Source organism: Puntigrus tetrazona, chromosome 17 (genome assembly GCF_018831695.1).
Source record: "Puntigrus tetrazona isolate hp1 chromosome 17, ASM1883169v1, whole genome shotgun sequence".
Taxonomy (NCBI): domain Eukaryota; kingdom Metazoa; phylum Chordata; class Actinopteri; order Cypriniformes; family Cyprinidae; genus Puntigrus; species Puntigrus tetrazona.
In genome coordinates this window covers 4,623,750-4,645,636 of record NC_056715.1, presented here as the reverse complement: position 1 = coordinate 4,645,636, position 21,887 = coordinate 4,623,750, and the positions used below count along the sequence as shown (strand labels likewise).

General features: G+C 37.1%; 1 protein-coding gene across 1 annotated transcript; it reads right to left on the bottom strand.

The window, feature by feature from the left end:
- Positions 1-146: 146 nt before the first annotated feature.
- On the bottom strand, positions 147-20,582 carry bach2a (BTB and CNC homology 1, basic leucine zipper transcription factor 2a). Its single transcript, XM_043263801.1, is given in 6 exon segments — positions 147-556; positions 558-842; positions 940-1,146; positions 4,727-6,199; positions 8,892-9,148; positions 20,332-20,582. Coding segments are annotated over 5 exon segments (2,370 nt in total). The 5' UTR covers positions 9,135-9,148; positions 20,332-20,582; the 3' UTR covers positions 147-394.
- Positions 20,583-21,887: the final 1,305 nt, after the last annotated feature.

Sequence of the window (21,887 nt, the reverse complement as noted above, 5' to 3'; positions counted from 1 at the left end):
ACATTTAAATAAATGCAAAATACATACTGTATGTGTGTGTCTGTATATATACACATAATAAATATACACAGTACATGCACATATATTACATAAACAAAACTTTAATTTATCATGATTTATCGTAGCTCAGCACTACTGAGAACCAGATACCATATAATGAATAAGAAAAAGGAAGGTAATGTTCAAAATGAAATGATTTTAGCATCCTATACAGCATGTATGAGAACAACCCATACGCACAAACAAAAACACATCAGCTGACGCACCGTGAGTGTAACGACAGAACGGTCTCCTAAAATAGCGTCCGAACAAAACTTAACACTGGCAAAAGCGTAACGTTTGAACACACAGAAACAACTGTCATGATAGAGGATATGAATGCAGTTTACCGGACTCAGTTTCTCTCGGGCGGCTCTTCTGTGGTACACTTCTCGGTCATTTCCTGGCAGAAATCAGTGGTCACGCTCGAGCTGCCCGTGTGGGAAGGTTCTGACCTCTCAGAGGTGACAGTGTCTTGGGGCGGCACAGCCTCTCTGTCCACTCTTTTGTGCGTCAGTGCGCGGTTCGATTACGGCCTGGCAGTCATTTAAGCCTGGGGACGACAGCACACTGTTCTGTGATGTGAGAGTTACGTCTATACTGGTGGGATTGGGAGAGATTCTAAGGTCTGGACCGGATGAAACCGGGTCTGGGTGTAGATTATACAGAGACTGAGACTGTCCTGGGCTCCGCTGCTCTTCCCTACAGACCTCCTGAGACAAAAAGGAGAAGTTTTCCCACAGCTCCCCCATGCAGATCTTCAGCTGGCTGCGTTCGGTTAGGAGCTTTTGTCTCTCACAGACCTAGCAGAGGAGAAACGCATGCATTAATGAAAGCGATATCGAAAAACTTCTTGTGAAGTGTGCAAGCAAGCCCTCTAAGGTTGTTGGCGCAGCCTACCAGTTTGTGAATCTCAAGCTCCAGGTTCTGGATGCAGTCCAGCTTTCTTTTTCTGCAGCGCTGAGCTGCGATGCGGTTTTTACTGCGGCGTCTCATGTTGTGGATGAAGTCTAGCTGATCTGAGGTCAGCGTGTGCATCTTTATCATCAGCTGAAAGTCGTTGCGTGGAAGCTCTGTGATCTGGTCTATTGAGAAAGGCAGTTTCACCCTGCAGTGTACAGCATATTAGAGTTAAGATGTAATTCCTGCAGCATGTAACTTCAAATGTGAATGTGACTTCAGCAAATTTCACTCAACCTTCACAGAAAATATGGAACTTCACCACTAGATGACACTGCCATCTAACTTGTATGAAATGTTTTATTTATTTGCATTCAGACTTAAACTAGAAAAATAAACTTTGAAACTCGTGAAATATAAAACGATAAATAAACAACCTAATTTTCAGTAAGAGACTTTATAAATGTATCTATATAGACACAGAGAATAGAGATAGATAGATAGATAGATAGATAGATAGATAGATAGATAGATAGATAGATAGATAGATACTGATCGATTAATGCGTACAGATTGGATAAATAACTGCTAAATATTCACCCTTGCCATCACTGGAATAATAATATTTTAAAAGATATCAAAAACATTTTAAATATGTTTCAACGTATTACTGCTTTTACTATATTTTGATCAAATACATCAGCATAATATTCTATATGGTACTTTTATTTAAAACCACTGTAAATTGAAATGTTCATACACATGGGTATACATTTTATTCTTCAAACTGAAGAATGAAGGATTTTAGGTGGGTTGGTAATATATGCATTTACTAAGCTACTAAACAAGCTTCAGTTTACCTTCTTTATATTATCCATCTAAATCACAGCACAGCTCTGACAATGTCATGCAAATGAAGACGAGCACAGGACACATTACGGTTCAATTACAAATTCTGAGAACAGAGTCACTGTATTCTCATTTCCATGCAATGACAAAGATGAAACCTGACTTAAAACTCTGCTGTGGGAGTTGGTCATAGTGATCACCATGACGAATACTCCCTCTCTCTGCTGTGACCTTGTGCCACTGCTCAGTCTGTGTAAAATGGAGGTCTATATTTAACCGCTCTACTACAGAGAGCTCTGTAATAAGGCTAGAATGACAGATTAGGCTTCCAGCAGCACAGGCACGTTTTCTCTCTCTCCTTCTCTCTGAAGTCAGGTCGTTTCTGGGAGAAGGCACACTCATACTGTGAAGTAGGGCTCATCTGTTAGCCAGTGAGGTGAAGCGGCCCATCATCAGATGGGAGCCTGGGGCCGCTGCCCCACTTCTGTCTGGGGACCTGCAGCTGGGAGCTTTAAACCCAGGCAGAGTGAAGGGCAAAATGAAGACAGCTATAGAAAGATTGTTTCTGAAGACATTTCTACACTGTATTGGGTTCAAATGTAGCTTTTTTCATAACCTATTTCCCTAAATATTTAAAAAAAAAATAACATGGTATTACTGTATTTTTGGACATGTGCTGTTGCACTCTTAAAAGACTCCATTCCTTTTTTCCATCATCACATGATCATGAAATAGTTAACATTTATTGTTACTGACATTCTTAAACAATTTCTCCGCCAAGTAATACAGTTTAAATACTGTGTGCCAGTTAATATCTAAAGTACCTGAAACTAGATGAATGTACTTAAAGGGATAGTCCACCCCAAAATTAAAACTGACATGATTTACTTATCCGCGTGTTAGTTTTGTGTTAAGTTTCCATAGTATCAGAAGTTCCCTAAAAATACTACAGTGCCTCATATGGAGCTTTCCATTCTATGGAAGTCAACGGAAAACAGAAATGTTTTGTGAGAAAGAAATCCGTAGAGGTTTGCAACAATATGAGGGTGACAGAATTTTCATATTTGGCTGAACTATCACTTTAAGAAGCAATAATCTATAAGATATTAAAAGTTATTTTCAGAGAATGGATCTTTAATAAGAATATATAGTCCTACTTGTAGATGTTTTTCTTTTTCTTTTAAAAGTACAGTTAAAAACAAATGTAAAATATTTTTCCACTGCAGTAAGACAGAGTATATGTATACAATATATTAAGCAAGCTTATCTTGTTTTATGTATTTTTAGAAATCTTAACAAAAAGAGACATAAATAAAAAAGGCAGAAATTGCTGCAATGCAGCAACTTGATGCATCAAACACAGAACTAATGTTCGGTCACAGGTGTGCGTATATCAGCTATTTTACAACAGAAGGAAACTTAGCCAATCACATTATAAAATCTGAAGCTATCGGTTTCATAATATCTGGCATTTTATAGATCCGCTTTGAAAACATTCTGAGAGTCCCACAAAAACATCATTGCAGTCATTTGTATACTGACACTTAACAACTCAATTGGGTCATCAAAATCAAACAACTAAATGAGACAGCAAATTATCATACACAGATTCTTGAACTGGCAATGTGTCAGTGTTGTCAGGAGGAGGAACAATTATGTCATTGGGGCCTTAGGAACAAGAACGGCTCAGAGCTTATTGCCATGGCAACCTCCAGCGTTTGCCAAGTTACTGCAGCTTGATTCTCAATCTCACATGCTCAGGAATCAAATGTGGAATGTTTTGTAATGATAAATTTTTTCATCATTATTTATGGGGATTTAGCTTTTAATGGGATCAAGAACTGGATTTGAACCTGTGCCCATCAAAAGCTTAAATGTTGATAAAGTGTGCCAACCACTGTGCAGGGATGGACTGGTCGGGGGAAAGCAAAATAATACCAATCAAATCTCAAAACAAAACAGTGATTTTTCTGATAAAAAAAAAAACAAAAACTGTGATTGCGATAGAAACTTAGCATTTCTTTGAAAAGATTTCAGGTTTGCTGTGCTTGTATTTAAAAGTCTTTACAGTTGTGCAGTAATACTCACTTTAAAAATAAATTTTTATTCATGGCGTTGCAGCAGAGAATCACTCAATAGCTAAGTTTCTAAGTTTTGTTTTTTTATTTTTATAATAAAATTATAATTTTAACAAATTTTTATTACTGTTCTGTACTGAATTAGTATATCAAGTACAAGCTATGACTGACGGAACTATTTAATCATGTAATTCACTCAATGTAATTTTACACTTGTCACTCTTAACACAGTATACGTGGATGTTCAGTACCAATAGTCAAAAAAACCACTTTCTTCAAGATGTAAAGATTCTAGAGAAACAAAGCAAAGCTCTTAAAATGCAAGTGACCAAGGAACTGACCAGAAACTGATAAATCAATGACTAAATACACAATCTCTTGTTTACAGTGTTGTATGTGTATGTGCTTTTTCTCTCTCTGATGAACTGCAACTGTAAACTTATGAAAACAAAAGTGAGTTCAGAGGGAATTATTCTGATTAACCTACTGAAAACACCTCTGACTGCTCATTGTTTTCAACAGAGATGTTACAATATGCAACGCTGCAAAAACAAGTAAATAAACTTGTGGTTTTGTAATTCTAAACCAGAGCATGCAAAAAAAAAAAAAACACACAGGAGCGTTTAACAGTGGTTTACTACAAGCGGGTGCCGATATGAATTATGCCGATATGTCACTAATGGTACTGTAAATAACCCCCTTTACTTTAATGAATCATGCAGTGCTACATTGCAAGTTTTAATATCAACTTTGTTATTTATTTGGAATACAGAATGTGCAACTTTCTGTATCCCAAATATTAGTGAAACTAATACTACCAAACTCGGGCCACAACTAATATATTCCAAACATATACCAACCTCTTGAGTGTGCTCTTTGGTAGGAAACGATTCGCTATCTCCGTCGGAAAAAGATCCAGATTCGTCACTGGAATTAGTGTCGTACGACTTCTCGCACTTGATCTTTGATGGCCCCGACATGCTATGCTCCTGGTGTTCAAAGGCCAGACATCGTGCCATGGTGGAACAAGGAGAGGTAGAGAGCTCAAACTGGGGCAGACTGGAAGGAGATCCGCCACTGCCATCCTCAGCGTAGGAGTAGGAAGAGCAAGAGCTTGAGGTTCTAACGTGGCTCTCGGCACGAGACGAACGGGGACACATTTTAATGGGCACTGGACAGCTGCTCTTTGGCCGGCGGCGGTAGGTCAATGCGGGCTCTTGAGAGACAGAAGTTGGGGACAGTGCTTGGGAGCAGGGGAACGACTGGCTGGAACCTGCCCATAAGTCATCCGGGGTGTCCTGAGCCAAACAGCTCTCACCCGGATAAGAGTGTGCAGGTGCCGCCAGATGGTAAGGGGCTCGAGAGGAGAAGATGACACTTCTTCTGTCGCTCTCCCGTTCAGATTCTTGCGAACAGATCCTCTCAAAGGAAAGCGACTTGAGCGACATACCATCGGTTAATTTCTCAGCTTTCTTTGAAGATGCCACTCCAAGTCCCCCAATGAAGGCCTGATAGTCTTTTTGGAAGTCATTTGGAGCAACTTGCTGTTCTTGAAGGGGAGAGGTTCTGCTGGTGAGTTGCAGATCAGCGGTAAGACAATGATCCAAAGACATGACTTCCTTTTTAACAAGGGAGCGCAGGCACACTGGTGAACGCTTGCTCACAGGCAATTCGTTGGGTGTTGAACTAAGCGGTCTTTCTTCAAACTCCATTTCCATTTCCATGTCACTCTCTTTACCCCCGTCCAGACCGTCCTGCTCCAACTCGGACAAGTCTAGCGGCACACAGTCTTCCCCGCTTGCTGGTTCAGCTTTAACCTTGGAAAGATCAAGGCCCTGGGCTTCACTGCTGGTGACGGTATCCTGCAGAGAGCCGTGTAAGCTTGAGGTACTGCTGTGTGAGGAGGTGGTTGCGTTGTGCTTAGCAAGAACCTGATGGTACTTTCTATATTTGGGATAACGAGGAAGGTCGAAAGTTGGAGATTGGTCTGATTGATGCAGGTTGTTGTTGACTTTTAATTGCTCAGTTTCAGGGTGCAGCCTCGATCCGGACAGTGGCGGTTTGGAGTCATTTGGCTGCACATTTGCATCCTCTAATCCATTATCACGATGGTTCTGAAGCAGAGCATGAGGTGATGGTGGATTTTGGCTCTTCTGCAAGCCATCGGCCTCACTTTTCATCTGGGCCTGTAGGAAGCGGAAGCAGGAGTCTTCGAGGTTGTGCATTCCCAGGAATTCGGCACAACGCATGACATCCTGAATGTTGTCCCTGTTAAGCAGCAGCTTGGCTGTGTAAGCAAACTGCAACAGTGGGGTAAAGCCTTTCTCCGTGATCTATAAAAAGAAAACAAAACAAGCTGATATTTCAGGGTCATCAGTGGTATTTTGAAATAAAAATAAAGGGGCACTATTGTGCCATTTTATTCCCAAAAACCCCATTGTCCACTCAAGGTTTCTGGCCTTCTTTTCCATACATGTTCCATCTCCTTCATGAGAATTACAAAGGCTGTTTTACTACCGTTTCTTTAAGACTTAGGTAATAGTGATGCACTGATATTTCTTAATAATGGTGGATGTTAAAATCTGATACTAATGTCAGTGCCAGTAGCCTTGTGGTTAGTACAGTAACCCAAGTATGAAAAACCTTTTGTGGTCCTTTGCTGAAGCCGTTCCCTCTCTCTCTACCCAATGTTATCTTGTCTACTCTATGCTGTCCTGTCCAAATAAACTGCATAAAAATATATCTTATTTTAAAATAAATATAAATTTTATAATATATATCTGCCAATAATAACAACATTTAACAGTGTTAGTAAATTATTAACATCTTTAAAGATTAAGTGAGTTTTAAATGATGACAAAGGTAATTTAAAAAGTAAAAAAAGAAAAAAAATACTGAAATTAAAAATCACATAGTATACTCCAGGCTTTATGCTAAACAAGGCTGCATTTATTTGATTAAAAAATATATATATATTAAAATAGAAAAAATTTGATTAAATGCGATTCATTCGAGTGATAGCAAAACTTAATATTTTTGTAAAAACCGTGACTGAGAATAATCAGCTTATCCTCAAATCACATTTTACAAATCATGCTATAAAAAACTACATGTATGCTGCAAAGTATCTGAGCTTCCTATTCAATGTCTCGCAAGCTTCACGTCAATAAAATGAAGTGCACTGCATAGCGTCAGGAACAAAAATAAACCACCCTTCTCATCACTTTCAATCACTCTATCGCTCTCGCAGGTATCCATGAATGCTCGGGGCAGTGCAACCACATCAAGAACATCATCTTTAAAATAGAAAGTCATCCTGCTGAAAATACAGCTCCCCCAGACATTCAGTCAGTCCTCCCAGAGCTGCTAATAAATAGAAAAGCTAGGGGGGGAAAATGCTGAGCATTCTGTGGATCTATTTTCAGCTGGCATCAGCAGCTGCCGCCTGCAGAAGCATGTCTTTATGGAAGCCAAGCGCCATATGAGACTCCTTTAATGTTATAACCAGCAATCCTAATGAGGGCAGCAGGCAGGGACGCATGTACACACACAAAGCAGAAAGCAGAGACTCACACTATAAAGCAAAGAGGAAGAAGCTCAGCACGGCTCTGAGGACAGAATGAGATATGAAGCCAATTTCCCGGTCATTACAGAATACAATTTGACATTAAGTGTTTTGAAGATGAACGATAATTAATATATAAGCAGAGGCAAATGGGGGGCCTTCTGACATATCTGGGATATTGTAATATAACTTTGAGCTTTGAGGTCGCAAAGCACCTAAAGTATTACAACACACAGAATCAGCCATGAATAAATCATACTTCCTCAAGCACAGTGAAGTTCTGAGAGGGAACTCTGCTAACACTCCTGGTAAACAACATAAGCAATTATGCCAACTCAAAGCTGCAGACGATGAACATGTTTTCTTCACTGACACATTCCTGTCGGACTTTTCCATCTATGTGTACACAAAGGAGCACACTGCTTGTTAGAACACAGTATTCCTAAAAGGAAAATATTTTGATCAAAAATATAGTAGAACCATAATAGATTACAGCACATAACAAGTGCTGGGTGATATACCGGTTCAAACGGTAAACTGGTTTGATCTGCAAAGATCGCCAATGGCGACAAATCATTTTTGTTTCACATTCACAGCATGTCCACAAGTCTCAATCAGCCGGTCTGCTGTTTTTGTTTCATGCAGATATGTTTTATGTAGTAGTTTCACAGAGCGTCAGTCAGACTGTTCTGCTTTCGCTTTAAATTGTGAAATTATTATATGATCTAATTTAAATCGAAAAGTGCTCATGCAGCATATTTGTTTGGATTTTGATTAAAATGCATTGGTTCTGCAACTGTTTCATGTATTCTGCTTCATAAAGGCCCAGTTGGTGATAAAGAAAGATTTTTGGTCAGACCACACACACCACCACACATAACAGATATTATTTAATTGTTAAAATGAATCGGGCATTACTCCAGTCTTTAGTGTACGTGATTCTGAAGAAAACATAATATGCTGATTTGATGCAACATTTATTTGCATTAACATTTTTGATGTGCTTATCATTACTTTTGATCAACTGAATGTGTACTTGCTAAATAAAATGTATTATTTATTATCTTTATAACATGTATTATTATTACTAATGTTAAAAATATTTATGATAAACTGGTTAATATTTCGTGGTCACTGGAAAACATTTTTAATAGTTGAAAAGAATAAATATTTCAAATCATTGTATTTTGAAAAAAATTTTTTTTCATTTTATAGACAAGAATGGTTATCTGCTACAAATCATTTTGATTAATTGACTTACTAAAAATGAAATAATGGTCCAAAAAGTGACAAATAAAATGAATAAAAGAAACAAAAATTAGCTTGTTTATATCTCACTTCTCCCCATTTCTGACACAGCTGGGATTTTTGTGATGTTTTCAGCGCAGGTCATTCAGGTGCATCCTTGCAGGCTGTTAATGTAGGCTGAATCTGTACCCCTGCCAAAAGAGGACACTCACCTTCTGTGGCAGGTTGATGACCGGCTCGTGTTCCGTCTGGCCCCTGAGCAGCAGGGAGAAATACTGGCTACAAGCTGCCAGCACTGCCCTGTGGGCACGGATCTCCCTCCCCTCCACCAGCACTGTCACATCACACAGGACGTCCTGCTTCCGCTGTTCATTCAGGCACAGGAGGATGTTGGCACAATGCACTGTCGACTCATAGACATACATGGGAGCTTCAGGCTTCTCCTCCATAGACATTCCTTGCTCTGAGCCTGTGGACAAAAGTGACATGACATGACTGCTCCACATTATTCAGGTTTCGAAAATATTTATTGCGCATGCATAATGGAAAGCTAGTTTAAAGGGGGAAAAAAAAAATGTGCCCTTCATTTCAATGGCAGCTCTTCAAAACCGATAATGGACAATTGGACAATTGCTGATGCAGTCGCACAGATGTCTCAAATTGAGCTGATGGCCAATTAGCGGCATGTGTCAGTTTTAAAAGTGGCCTGATAATTAGGACTTTGATATGTGAATTTTCAAAGCAACACCAACAGAGTTTCCAAGAGGCTGTAGTCGCACAAAAACAGCAAACGTTTTTGCATGCAGTATCATGGGTAATGGTCTAAAAAAAAAATTATATCAAACAAGCACACTAAAGCTCATTTTCAGCACTGACAGAGGATTACTATACTGGGCAGTTGTAAAAAATGTGAGTCTATAATAGTATGGGTAGTCATCTCAAGGGAGTCTAATGATGGCTCTGCATGAGCATATAATAGCAAAAGAATATGAGCCTATTTTGCAAGACCAGGTTGCAATAGTGGCCTCTGTTGCACTATTCCTGCCGTTCCCATTTTCGAGATGATAATAATATCCCCAATGCTTAAAAAAACTGATTCATGGAAAATTTTGAAATGTAGAAATTAAGAAATAATATAAAAGTCTAGCATTGATAAATTGAATGCATCTTTGCTGAAAGCGTATTTGTTAAAACAAATAAAACAAATAACAGTAGCGTATACATAATACTGAACATAATTTTCAGTATTAATAATTGATTATGGTCAGAAACCAAAAACTTTTAGAAGTAAATAAATAATAAATGACACAAATATTTAAACAAAATGTTGTAATGATAAAAAAAATACAAATCCATAGAATCCATAGAATAACCCATAGACTGCAAATTATACAAATATTATTTAAATTGTGATATTGGAATAGACGATTTTTTACAAATAAGATTGCACCATAAGTAAATCAACAAGTAAGATAATGCAGCAACACCAATGTCCATATTTATTTGATAAGTGGAAATATTTACAGTGAGTCGGTGATGACTATAATAAAACTCCTTGAGGATGAAAGAAGACCTGATTCAGATTCATATTTCTGTAATAATCGGTTGAGCGTGCATCATCCCTTACATATACTTCTACAACACAAGACGTGTTTTCTGCTCTATTATCACACTATGTTCATTACTAGAGGCAGTGAAAAGCTGAAAGGAGGAACTAGTAGGGGGATATTCCAATTATTTTGAACCAGTCTAGTGAAGATGAGCTGTTGAATAGCAATTGCTCACTCTAACACACAGCATTTCTGCATCTCGGCTTTGGTAATCTCAGCATCAGCTCGTGAATCATTAACACATCTCCCAATAAAGCACATACAGAGCCACTCACACTGACGGAGAAATGTCTGATAGCAGCTGCCACTCGCTTGCTCTACCCACACTAATGAGATATCACCAGCATGTCAATTCATTCAGAGATGCTGCTCTGAAAAGGAAAAATAGCATGCAAATAAACAGAGGGAATTACAGCATGTTTCATCACCAACACTGATGCATGACTATGTCAGACAGCCATGACCATAATGCAGATGAGCGTCTTTACAATGGTGTCTGAAGTATCGCGTATCGTGAGTGTTGCACATGCAGTACAATGAACTAGGTTATCAAAAGACAAATTACTCTGAGAAAAGTGATCCACTGAAAACTCATTCAAGTGCAAAACTAGGCTTAACCGTTCGGTCGCTGTGGAAACAGACCTACTACAGAGCGAGCCTATTCTGTATCTGCTCCTCCAGGACTGAATGGAAATATAATTAGAAAGCATTTGTTAAAATGTCCACGATGCTGACCAACCCTGCAGTCTCGCTAATTTATGAAGCCTCTAATTCCCCGACCTAAATCCATTGCCAACAAGAAAACGGCTTTATATGGAGGAGTAATTATTCCTGTTTATGTAAAAGAAACTGTAATGTGCATGTATGTACACACTTGAACTGTAATGAGATTAATTACATTGAACATACATAAAATGTACAATTCAGCATAATTAAGCTTCATTTAGCATAAACAGATATCATACAATATTTTTTAGCACAATTGTTATTTTTGTCATTTTTACATTAACTAAAGAATATTGTGAATGAAAAAAAAAAAAGATACAAAATATTAAAACCTGTTATCATTTACATACCTTCCCAACCTGTATGAATTTCTTCCTTCTGTTGACTATTAAAGAAGATATTTTGAAGAATGTTGCCAACTACATAAATGTGACCCCGGACTAAAAAAAACAAGTCGCTGGGGTATATTTGTAACAACAGCTAAAAATACATTGTATGGGTCAAACATTCTTGACTTTTTTTTTTTATGCCAAAAATCATTAGGACATTAAATAAAGATCAGGTTCCATAAAGATATTTAGTAAATTTTCTACTGTAAATATAATCAAAACATAAATAGTAATTAGTAATATGCATTGCTAAGAACTTAATTTAACTTTTTTAAGGTTAAATGTCGATCCTCATCTATTTGTAAGCTTATCCTGTCTTAAACCACTTATTAATGGAAAGCTCATTTAAATTTGGCAGAGTTTACCCTTATGACTTGTATTGTAGTCCAGGGCCACAAATAGTTGTTAGTCCTAACATTCTATGGATTTCATCAGTGGCCAGAAACTGTTTGGTTACCCACAGTCTTCAAACATTTTCTTTACTGCTCAGCGGAAGAAAAACTAATTGTATAGGTTTAGAAAAACTTGAGATCGAGCAAATGAAGGCAACGTTTCAATTTTTGGGTTAACCGTCCCGTTAAAAGTTTGTTTAAGCTGAACAAAAATGATCAAGAAAAGAAGAAGTCCGTTGAATCCCACATGGACAAACATTAAATAATTGATTACACAGCACAAATGCGGTGACCCAATTTTTAACACAATCACCAAGACATTAATTAAAAAGTACATATAATTCGAAGGCCTCCCACTTCAGGGGGTAATATGGCCGTTATGACCACCAAGAGAAGCCTGGCCTAATTTCATACTGACCTGATTACAGCAGCTCTTCTTTCACTTCCAACCACTCAAGAGCTTTCTGAGAGTAATAGTATGCTGTTTTTTTAAAAGAAGCTCAAGTGAGATGACTTAACATGCTAATATAGAGAGACTATTAATCAATAAATTCCACCTACGTTTCAGAAACCTTTATCCAAAGCAACATATCCAAACACGACTTGACCAATGAATTTCCATGATTTTCATAAAGACTGCTAATCAATAGATATCCATTTCATATAATAATCTTAAAATAGATTTGTTAACCACTGTAACCGTCATTGACCTACGCATGAACTCTACGGCTGTCTGATGCTCTGATCGTGAGAACAGTTAATGAGCATATCCTCGTAAAATATATAGGCTAACAGCTATCTGCATATCCCATGAGCTCATGGTTCGCGTTTGCGGGATGTGGCAGGCTGCTGGAGCGGCGATCCAGGGCCGCCTGGTGCTTTAAGCCTGCGGGTCAGGAGAGAAAACCGCACGCAGCCAAACAGAACAACACAACACACCTTAGATAAGAGCTCATCTTGGGGGGATTTTCCAGTAGGAAACTTGACAATGACATCATTAGTTTCGACAATGAACTATTGTGCTCAAAATAAGGTTAGCTGTCTCTCTTTCAGAGGGTCACTGTCACATTCGCAAGCCAGTATAAAGGATGCGAACAAACGGGCGTTTGAAAGAATGGATCCCTTTGAAAAATGCGAGCTATTTTTTGGTACTCCGTGGGAAATGTCCCACAGTGCATTCACGATTCAGGCTGGACACAAAATGCCAAAATGTAAATCGTGCACGTTCACTTATTTATAAGAATTACAGTTCTACAAATTAGTGTTGTTTATTTAAAGGCAATCAGGTGTTGGCTAAACAGCTGAAATATCACTCCTCAAGTCAATCAGGGCATTCCTAAGCAGGCTTTCTAATGTAAAGATAGGGGGTGACTCCATGCCAGAGTATTTTGGGCACTGGTTGCTGAAACAGAGCTTGAATGAATCATGGTTTCCCAGAGACTGAAGTGAGAAGTGACTCATAACTGTCTTTAATATGGGCAGAGGCAACCGTGACACAAAAACACAGCGAGCAAGCTATAAATATACACAGAAGCTCACAGTGAGCTGGATAAACATACTTCAGCACAAGCAGTTGATAATACAATCAGCACATGGCGAGGCATTAAAAACATAGATCATACATATTTTAGACTAAATTCACAAGAGACTGTGCATTCATTTGCCACAAATAAGGGGGTGTTCGTAGGTACACTAGATAAACTTTTTGAAAAAATGTTTTCATTAAGAAAAAATTTAAATAAAATAAAAAAAAAAGTATTTTGCTCACCAAAGCTGCATTTATTTGATAAACAGTAAAACGGAAATCTTATTACATATTAATATTACAATATAAAATAATTGTTTTCTATTTGAATATGTTTTTTTATTCCTGTGACGTAAAGCTGAATTTTCAGTCTGTCACACAATCCTTTAAAAATTTATTTAAAATACTAAACGCATTTTACTGTAATAATATAATAAGCATGTCTTATGGTTATCATAATATATGTTAAAATTTTAATATGCTTAATATTTTGTTGAAACTGTGTTAAGTGTGGTTTTTTTAGGATTAATAAAAATATATTGTGACACTCCAAATGTCTCTACCATAATTTTGATCCATTTAATGCTAAAAAAAAAAAAAAAAAGTTGCTGAATAAAATAAATAATTTCTAGAAAGAAAACTGTCATGGGAAATCTGATGATACAAAATTAATAACGGAAGCATTTTATGCAGATTTAATTAAATTAAATTAATTTGCTTTACTACTGAAGTTTAAACTAAAGATACCAATAAACGGTCCTATACCAGCATGTCTCAGCAGGTCTCATACTCACAAATTGTGAGACATTGCCAAAATATTATAATGATATGGCCCTTTAAGAAACTAGCAAAATACATAAAAGACATGAAACACTTTGCAATATTGACACGGTTGCCTCTTTTTTTGCAATCAGCGTAGAAGAATTTTTGAAGTGAAGAAGAGATTAAATGCTGAAACTTTTTTTCCGCATTGCCTTATGACTTATCTACACTTGAGTAATGCCTGACAACACAACAAAACTAGAGCGCTCCCGATATAAATCAACAAAGCTGCCTACATTGTGTGTGCATTGCAACTGAACCTTATACTGTTGCGGTCTATGCAGCTTGCTTGATTAAAACTGGAGCACGCTAGTTTTGTCATGTCATGTCGCTCGCGTGTAGAGTAGATGGGATGTCAGCATGACCAAGGCCTGGACATCCTTTCCAAACAGATGGTAATTGAGGCCAGCATGGGAGGCAGTAACCGTCTGAGGGTGACTGATGGTTCAGCCAGCAGGTTGCACCTGATTTTCTCCCTACAGTAAAATATCATGAATTTCAAATGAATATCGCACAAGTACTGTGGGCTCAAATAGCTTGGAAGACATGATTAACATAATCAACTAGGAAACATTGAAATGCTTTGAAGATTTCATTCTGCTGTGATCTCACAAACCGATTGCAAAACATCAAAAAGAAAAAATGGAAAAAAAAAAAAGGAATGCTGAAAGGTTTGAGCGCTTATTAAAATTTCATCATGCTCTACAAATTTGACGAAGGACATAAATACACATTTGAAGACAGTTTATTACTTTTTATCCGTGTAAGACAAGCGAAGACATGAACGAAGGCACGTCAGGACAACAAATTGTTGAGAAACGCTAAAAAGCATCTATATTTTGGTGGCAAGAACTCTTTCTGTACTAATAAATGGCATGTGACAAGATAGAAATGTTTGCAAAAATGATACCCCAGACCATGTTAGGTAATGTCCTAAAAATGTATTCCGATTCTATTGACTAATTAGGCAAAACTATTTGTCTGTGATTAATGACATATTCCTGGCTGCAGTCTCAATTCCTGACACACTCAATTATTCTCCTTAAACTGCGGAAAGCAACATAACAATTGCATTTAGAATCACCGCCCTGAAGCTGAGCTGAAGTTCACTGTTGCCATTTCAATAGATCTTTCCTAAAATAAGCACAGGTATTTCAATCCACTGGGAATGACCTTTCTTTCCTGTCACTCTGTTTTCTAGGACGACGTCTACACCTCTCTTATTTCAGCTCATCCACTGACATCACATCTCGCCTGAGGTATGTTTCCTCGGTCTGCAGTGAGACTATAACTGGACCACTCACTTGAAGTCAGTCAAAGCAAAATATAGCAACAAAAGAGGTAACGGAATTCAGTGAAATCTAGGATATTTGTGGTCAAATTACACGTTATGAAAAGGATAGCTCCAGTTCTTCTTGTTGATTGTTCGATACGTTAAAAGAATAGTTCTTAAAATGAAAATCTGCTGAAAAATGATTCCCTGCTTAGGCTATCCAAGATGTACAAGAGTTTGTTTCTTGTTCAGAACAGATTTAGATCAATTTAGGATTACTTCTGTCCAAACAGCTGATAAAAACATTACAGTAATCCACACCTCTTTAGTCCTTCAAATGAAGAAAATGCGCGTGTTAGGAAATAAACTAATTCAAGTGGTTGTTTCTGGCTACAATGCAAGTGTTTATCCATTATGCTGCTTTAAAAGTCATCTAGTCTGGAACAGGAGAGGAATATGCAAGGACCAAGCAATACTTACAAGCAAAAACGGTTTAAATACAAATATGTTGGTGGATTTTGATGTAAGAGGACAACAGGGGATGGACTTTTTGAAGGTGCTATTATGGATTCATCCTCTGACCAAATGCAATGGTTTGCAGGGTTACTCCACCCCCAAATCACTTACCCCCATGTTGTTTCAAACCCATAAAAGCTCGGTTTATCCTTGGAACACAGTTAAAAATATTGTGGATGAAAACCAGGATTTAAAATAATTACTTTATTCAATAATTTGTCTCCTCTGTGTCATCACTGTAGCACCATTTCGAGAGTATATTCACTAAAGACACTACATATGCTGTTCTGTGTCAGCCGAGGTATTTTTATTCATCTTATTTTTATTTATTTATCTTATCTTATCACTTCATAACATTCATATTGAACCACTGATGGTAGATGAAGTATTCTGACAATGTCTTATGTTTCTGGAGGCTGACATTTCATTACTTTGCAGTCAATGAGACAATGGAACAGTCAAAAGCCTCCTGGTTTTCATCTAAAACATCTCAAATTGTGTTCAGAAGACAAACAATGCTCTCACAGGTTTGGGAACGACATGGGGTAAGTGATTAATAACACATTTTGGGGTGGAGTAACCCTTTAAAATTAAAAAGCCTTAATTCTAGACATAATAAAGATGCAGGTTTTCATTTTCCAAAATGTTAATGGACGATCTGGAGTTATGTGGCTTATTTCTGTATTGTTGTGATGTTTTTAATCAGCTGTTTGTACCGTCATTCTGACGGCACCCATTCACTGCACAGGATCCATTTGCGAGAAAGTGATGTGATGTTAAATGTCTACAAATCTGTTACAATATAGAAATAAATACTTCTACATTTTGGATGGCCTGAGGGCGAGTACAATTTCAACAAACTTTGATTTTAAGGTAAACTATTCCTTTATAATGTCTTTAGCAGTGATTACATTCGCACTACTGTACCTTCTACGTGAACTACATGTGTCATCGAGAGCGAAACCAAAGAGTTTATCGGGGTTAAATGTAACCCAAATGTCTTACTGAAACCCCTACGCATTTACTGCTTACTACGCAGCTGGTTTCCTGCATTCATATTCAGCTGGGTTACTTTCACCTAAGTCAGCTGATGACCTACTTCAAACAGAGGATAAGAGTCACAGCTCCTCTTTCATCTGTCCGTCAATGCAGAAGATTCCGTAAAATACAAAACCGCAGCGGTAAGCATCATGACACTTATATTCAAAGAAATAATAGAGATGAGATGGGGGTGTAGCTGGAATTTTGTGCAAGCTACTTCGGCGTGAATGCATCTTGAGGCTATACATTTGGATTTGCAGACTGAATGGCTGCAATGGCTGATATGCATAATTTCAGAAAATGCATGGTAACATAAAAATGTCTTGCTTTTTTGTTAAATGTGCAAAAATGCACAGTCTTTGAAACGTGATTTTTTGCTTTATATAACATACAGTATATGCATACATGAAATGAATATATATTTGAATATTTATTTACACATTTTATTTATATATATATATATATATATATATATATATATATATATATATATATATATATATATATATATATATAATATATATATATGATATCATAATTGAATGAATGAATGAATGAATAATTGAAAGATTGAATGAAATGAATGAATATTTCATTTTTTGTGTGTGACACGTAGTTCAGGTGGTTAATTAAAGCAAAATTTTCATTAAAGCAAAATTTCCATTTTCAGACAAAAAAAATGTCAGTAACCACTGAAGATATCTTTTAATGGCCCCATTAGCTGTGTTTGTATTCTCTTGGATTGTGTCACTGTCTCACACAAACTCTATTCTAGCTGTCCAACAGGAAGTGAACCAGTACTCACCGGGTTCATCAAGTCCACAGAGTTAATAAATGACAGCTGTGGCCAAGTGCATTCCAGCCCCGTTTCTCTCACCCTTTGGCCCATCTGTGGGCATTAGAGGCATTTGTGTCATCATATCATAACCTGGCACTTCATTATTACATTTAAACGCAAAATGTTTGGGTACAAAGGTGATGTAGAAATGACTTTTCACTGTTGTGGTAAAAAATTCATAGCCGCAGTCATCCGAACTGAAACTAAATGAGCAAAAACAAAACTCTGAACACATCAGGCAGTGATTTGATGGTGCAGAGATTAAATAAAAATTGACAAGCACATACGCTATTGCAGCGTTTGGGCTTATTAGGGTTTGCTGCAAGCAGCGCTGTCATGAATACTCATACTAAGGGTTCGAGGTTTCTGCAGCTGAACAAAATTGACATTGAAGGACGGTGTTTCTGATAACCAAATCTAGCAACCACATATACTGTATACAAAGAGAGAATACATTAGACACCGTTAAAGCAATAATTCTGTTTCTAAAATATGCTGATGCTCATGTACGTTTAGTGCAGCTCTTACATTGACAAATAATTCAGCTTTCACTGCTGAACATTAAGGTCACACAAATGGTGACTCAAGCACTTCACGACAGAACCAGAATTCAGTTTGCTTTATCAAACAACTGTATGACAGAAGCAGTTTACAGCCAATGAAGAAACATCTGTTGTGTTGCAAACGCAAGCAGAAGACAAACATCTGTTTCTCAACCAGCGATAAGCGACAAACCCACAACTGCTGACAAAACAGGTGCTTTCATCAGAAGAATAAACCACCGTTACATGACTAAGGAGATGTTTCTGCACAGTCCATAGTCAAGACGGGCCATTGATTAGTCACGGGCAATTGATTTGACCCGCTAAACACTTTTTAGAGATAAAACCAGGACAAACACCAAAGCAGATTCAAGTACCAAGCCTAATCTTTGCTGGTTAGAAAGATCCTGAGAGCATTGAACATCTGCAATCGGTCCCGCGGTGGAGTTGAACCTCATTATCACATTCAGACCACGGTTTCTTGATTTTACCACACTAAGGTCACAGCTCTAAAAAAAGATGCAGGTAAGATGTTGAAGAAAGAGCCAATTTGAACTAAATGGTGATGGTTTATTTTATATCCATAATCAAATCTCAATATTTCTACAATGAGCAAAGGAAATTAACTACTCTATACGCTGCACCATAAAGACCTGTGAACATATCCTCTTACAGGATGTAAACCACAAACACCTCATCCACCCATTAAATGACTCTATACCTTCCCTGCTTAATCTATAACACATCAAATCTGGGTCTGTGGTGCAACTGGTTTCATGAACAGCAATAAAAGAAGTGATTTTGTAGCATAAGCGTTTTTATACCGTTCCAGTTAGTATAGTAACAAGAAAGCAACAAACACAATCTAAACTTGGCAAGGTGACTGTAAAGATTCACAAAGCCACCAACCAATGCCCTCACGCACTTCTTCTTTCATTACAACATAGTGCTGCGATTGCTCTACTGACCCCCCCCCCAGCATTCCTACTCTGAAACAAATTCCAAACATAAGAAACATTAGGGACAATCAAGTCTATTTATTTAATTTTTAATCGTACCAAACGCTTGGCTGTCAGTTGATCTTCACCAGCTTCACTTCCTCCGAAGTCATCACACCTCTATTTAAAGACACGAGCATTTCTAGATAATTCATGGTTTTATAACATCAGCATTAGCCCACTTTTAAATATCATACGTTCTTGGTCAGAACTCCAGCAAAGTCAAAACAGAGTAAGAACATCAACGCTGAAAAATATTACTTTTAAATTTGTTTTCTATTGATTTATACAGTCTATTGTGTAAGTTCAAACCTAGATATATAGCCAAGCCTATTAATATATTACATTTTCAAAAGTAATTTTTATTATTTAAAATAAATGTGTGTGTGTGTGTGTATATATATATATATATATATATATATATATATATATATATATATATATATATATATATATATATACATATATATATATACATACTTTTTTTTCTTCTCTTATATATGTAAAATATATGTAAAATTTAATTTTTTTCTTACTTTAGTTAATGTCAATTTTATTTGAATCCTGTGATTTTTTTTTTTTTTACCCATTTTGCCTTTGCATGGCAGCACTGATTATCAGATATATAAATATCAGATAAATAGATACCCAGTACTGGAATATTGCACACGAAGACAATAAACAATTGTTTCCTATTGTCTCAGTCATAGCGCATCCGGTCCAACCCATAATTGTACCTGCCATCTACAGTACCAGAGACTAAACGCAGCACTAACCTGCAGACCTAAAAACGTACAGTCAGTCAGAGGAGCTGCACTGACATCCAAAATCGTTGACGTAAGCTTTCTGTCTCTGCTGAGACACTGCCTCTCCTGCTCGAGACGTAAACCGCAAACGAACTTAGGCAAACAGCAATACTCTCAAACCAAAACACGCATGAACTATAACGAGCGGCACCTCAGGTCGGCTCGGTCACTCACCTAAACTTTCAGTCGTTCCCGCGCGAAGATGTTCCGCGAGGCGCCTTCACATGGTCTCTCTCTTCGCTCTTCTCTGGCAGCTGGAGGAGCGCGCGGGGTTATTGTTTTTGTCTGAAGCCGGAGGAACGGCGTGTTCGGTGCGCGTCTGCGTTGAGTTACATTCGAGACCGCGTGCTTTTGCTTTGCTCTTTGCTGATTGTGGCATTTCCAGCACGCGCCTCCTCTAAATTGCTACATTGTTGACATTGGGGCGATGACGTCATGGCGATGCGCCCATAGTAAAGTGGGGGGGAAAAATAGCACGAACCATTCAGTGCTTTTACAAACAGAGAATCTGACGATCTAACATCTTCACGCCTGTAAATTAGTCACGCTCTGAAGTGCATGGGAGAATAACGCATTCGGCGTGCTAATGATTTCACAGAGAATGGGGTTTTGACACCTCATGCAGCATTGACTTAAATAAAGTAAATGTATAATATAAATGTATCGTTCATTAAACGATAAATAATAACAATTGCACTTTATTGGTATCAAATGATGTATTGAAGTTAAGTTTTGTTTAAATTACAAGGTTCTTTTCAATTTAATTTAATAAATTATTTTTATTTAATTAGCTGTAATACAAATGGTCATGTATTTAATTCCCATTTTTTGCACGAAAAAAAAAATGCGGAGGTATTGCAAATATTTATGTGCAGTGATTTTTATTATTCACTCTAATTTTAATGTATTTATTGTTCTTATTTTAATCATTCGTGTATATATTACTACAACTGTATTATTTTTTGTCAAATTTATGACGACATTTATTAAATCCCTTTCCAAATTTTGCAAGAAAGCAAAACTGTAGCAGTACAACATAGTAAGTTATTCAAGTAAATAATCAGTTTGATTGGTTTGTTTATTAAATTGGTCATGATCATTTTCATTACTGGATTAAATTTGAATAAAATAAATAAATTAAAATGAATTTTATTAAAAAGTAAAACTGTAGCAGTAACCTTTATTGCTGTATTGTAAGTTATTTATGTTTTAAATAAACATAAAGGACATTTCATAATAATATATATATATATATATATATATATATATATATATATATATATATATATATATATATATATATATATATATATTCAAGTGAAACAGTATAATTGTAGCCTATATGGTACCAAAAATTGTGAAAGCTGCATTGCTCACCACAGTTCAGGTTATTCATACTTTAAAACTGGATAAATCAGGAAAAAAAACAGATCCAATTTTATAGAGGTTGTATGTATATTTAGATTAGAGCTAGGCCAGAGTAAGCATAACAGCACTTAATCTCACTGTACCCCAAAGGAGCTGGCAAGCAATTATATGAATTATCGGGTTGTCGCAGACGGCTCTTGCTTCTCCTTTGATTCTGATCCAAACGAGCCATAATTTCACTGTTAGGTTCAAAAATAACTGTGACAGATTCTCAAAGGCACAGAGTGGCACTGACATCAAAGTCTTCTTTATCGCAGAAAATGGAGACCTTAAGATGCGAAAAATGCCTCAGCTCTGCATCC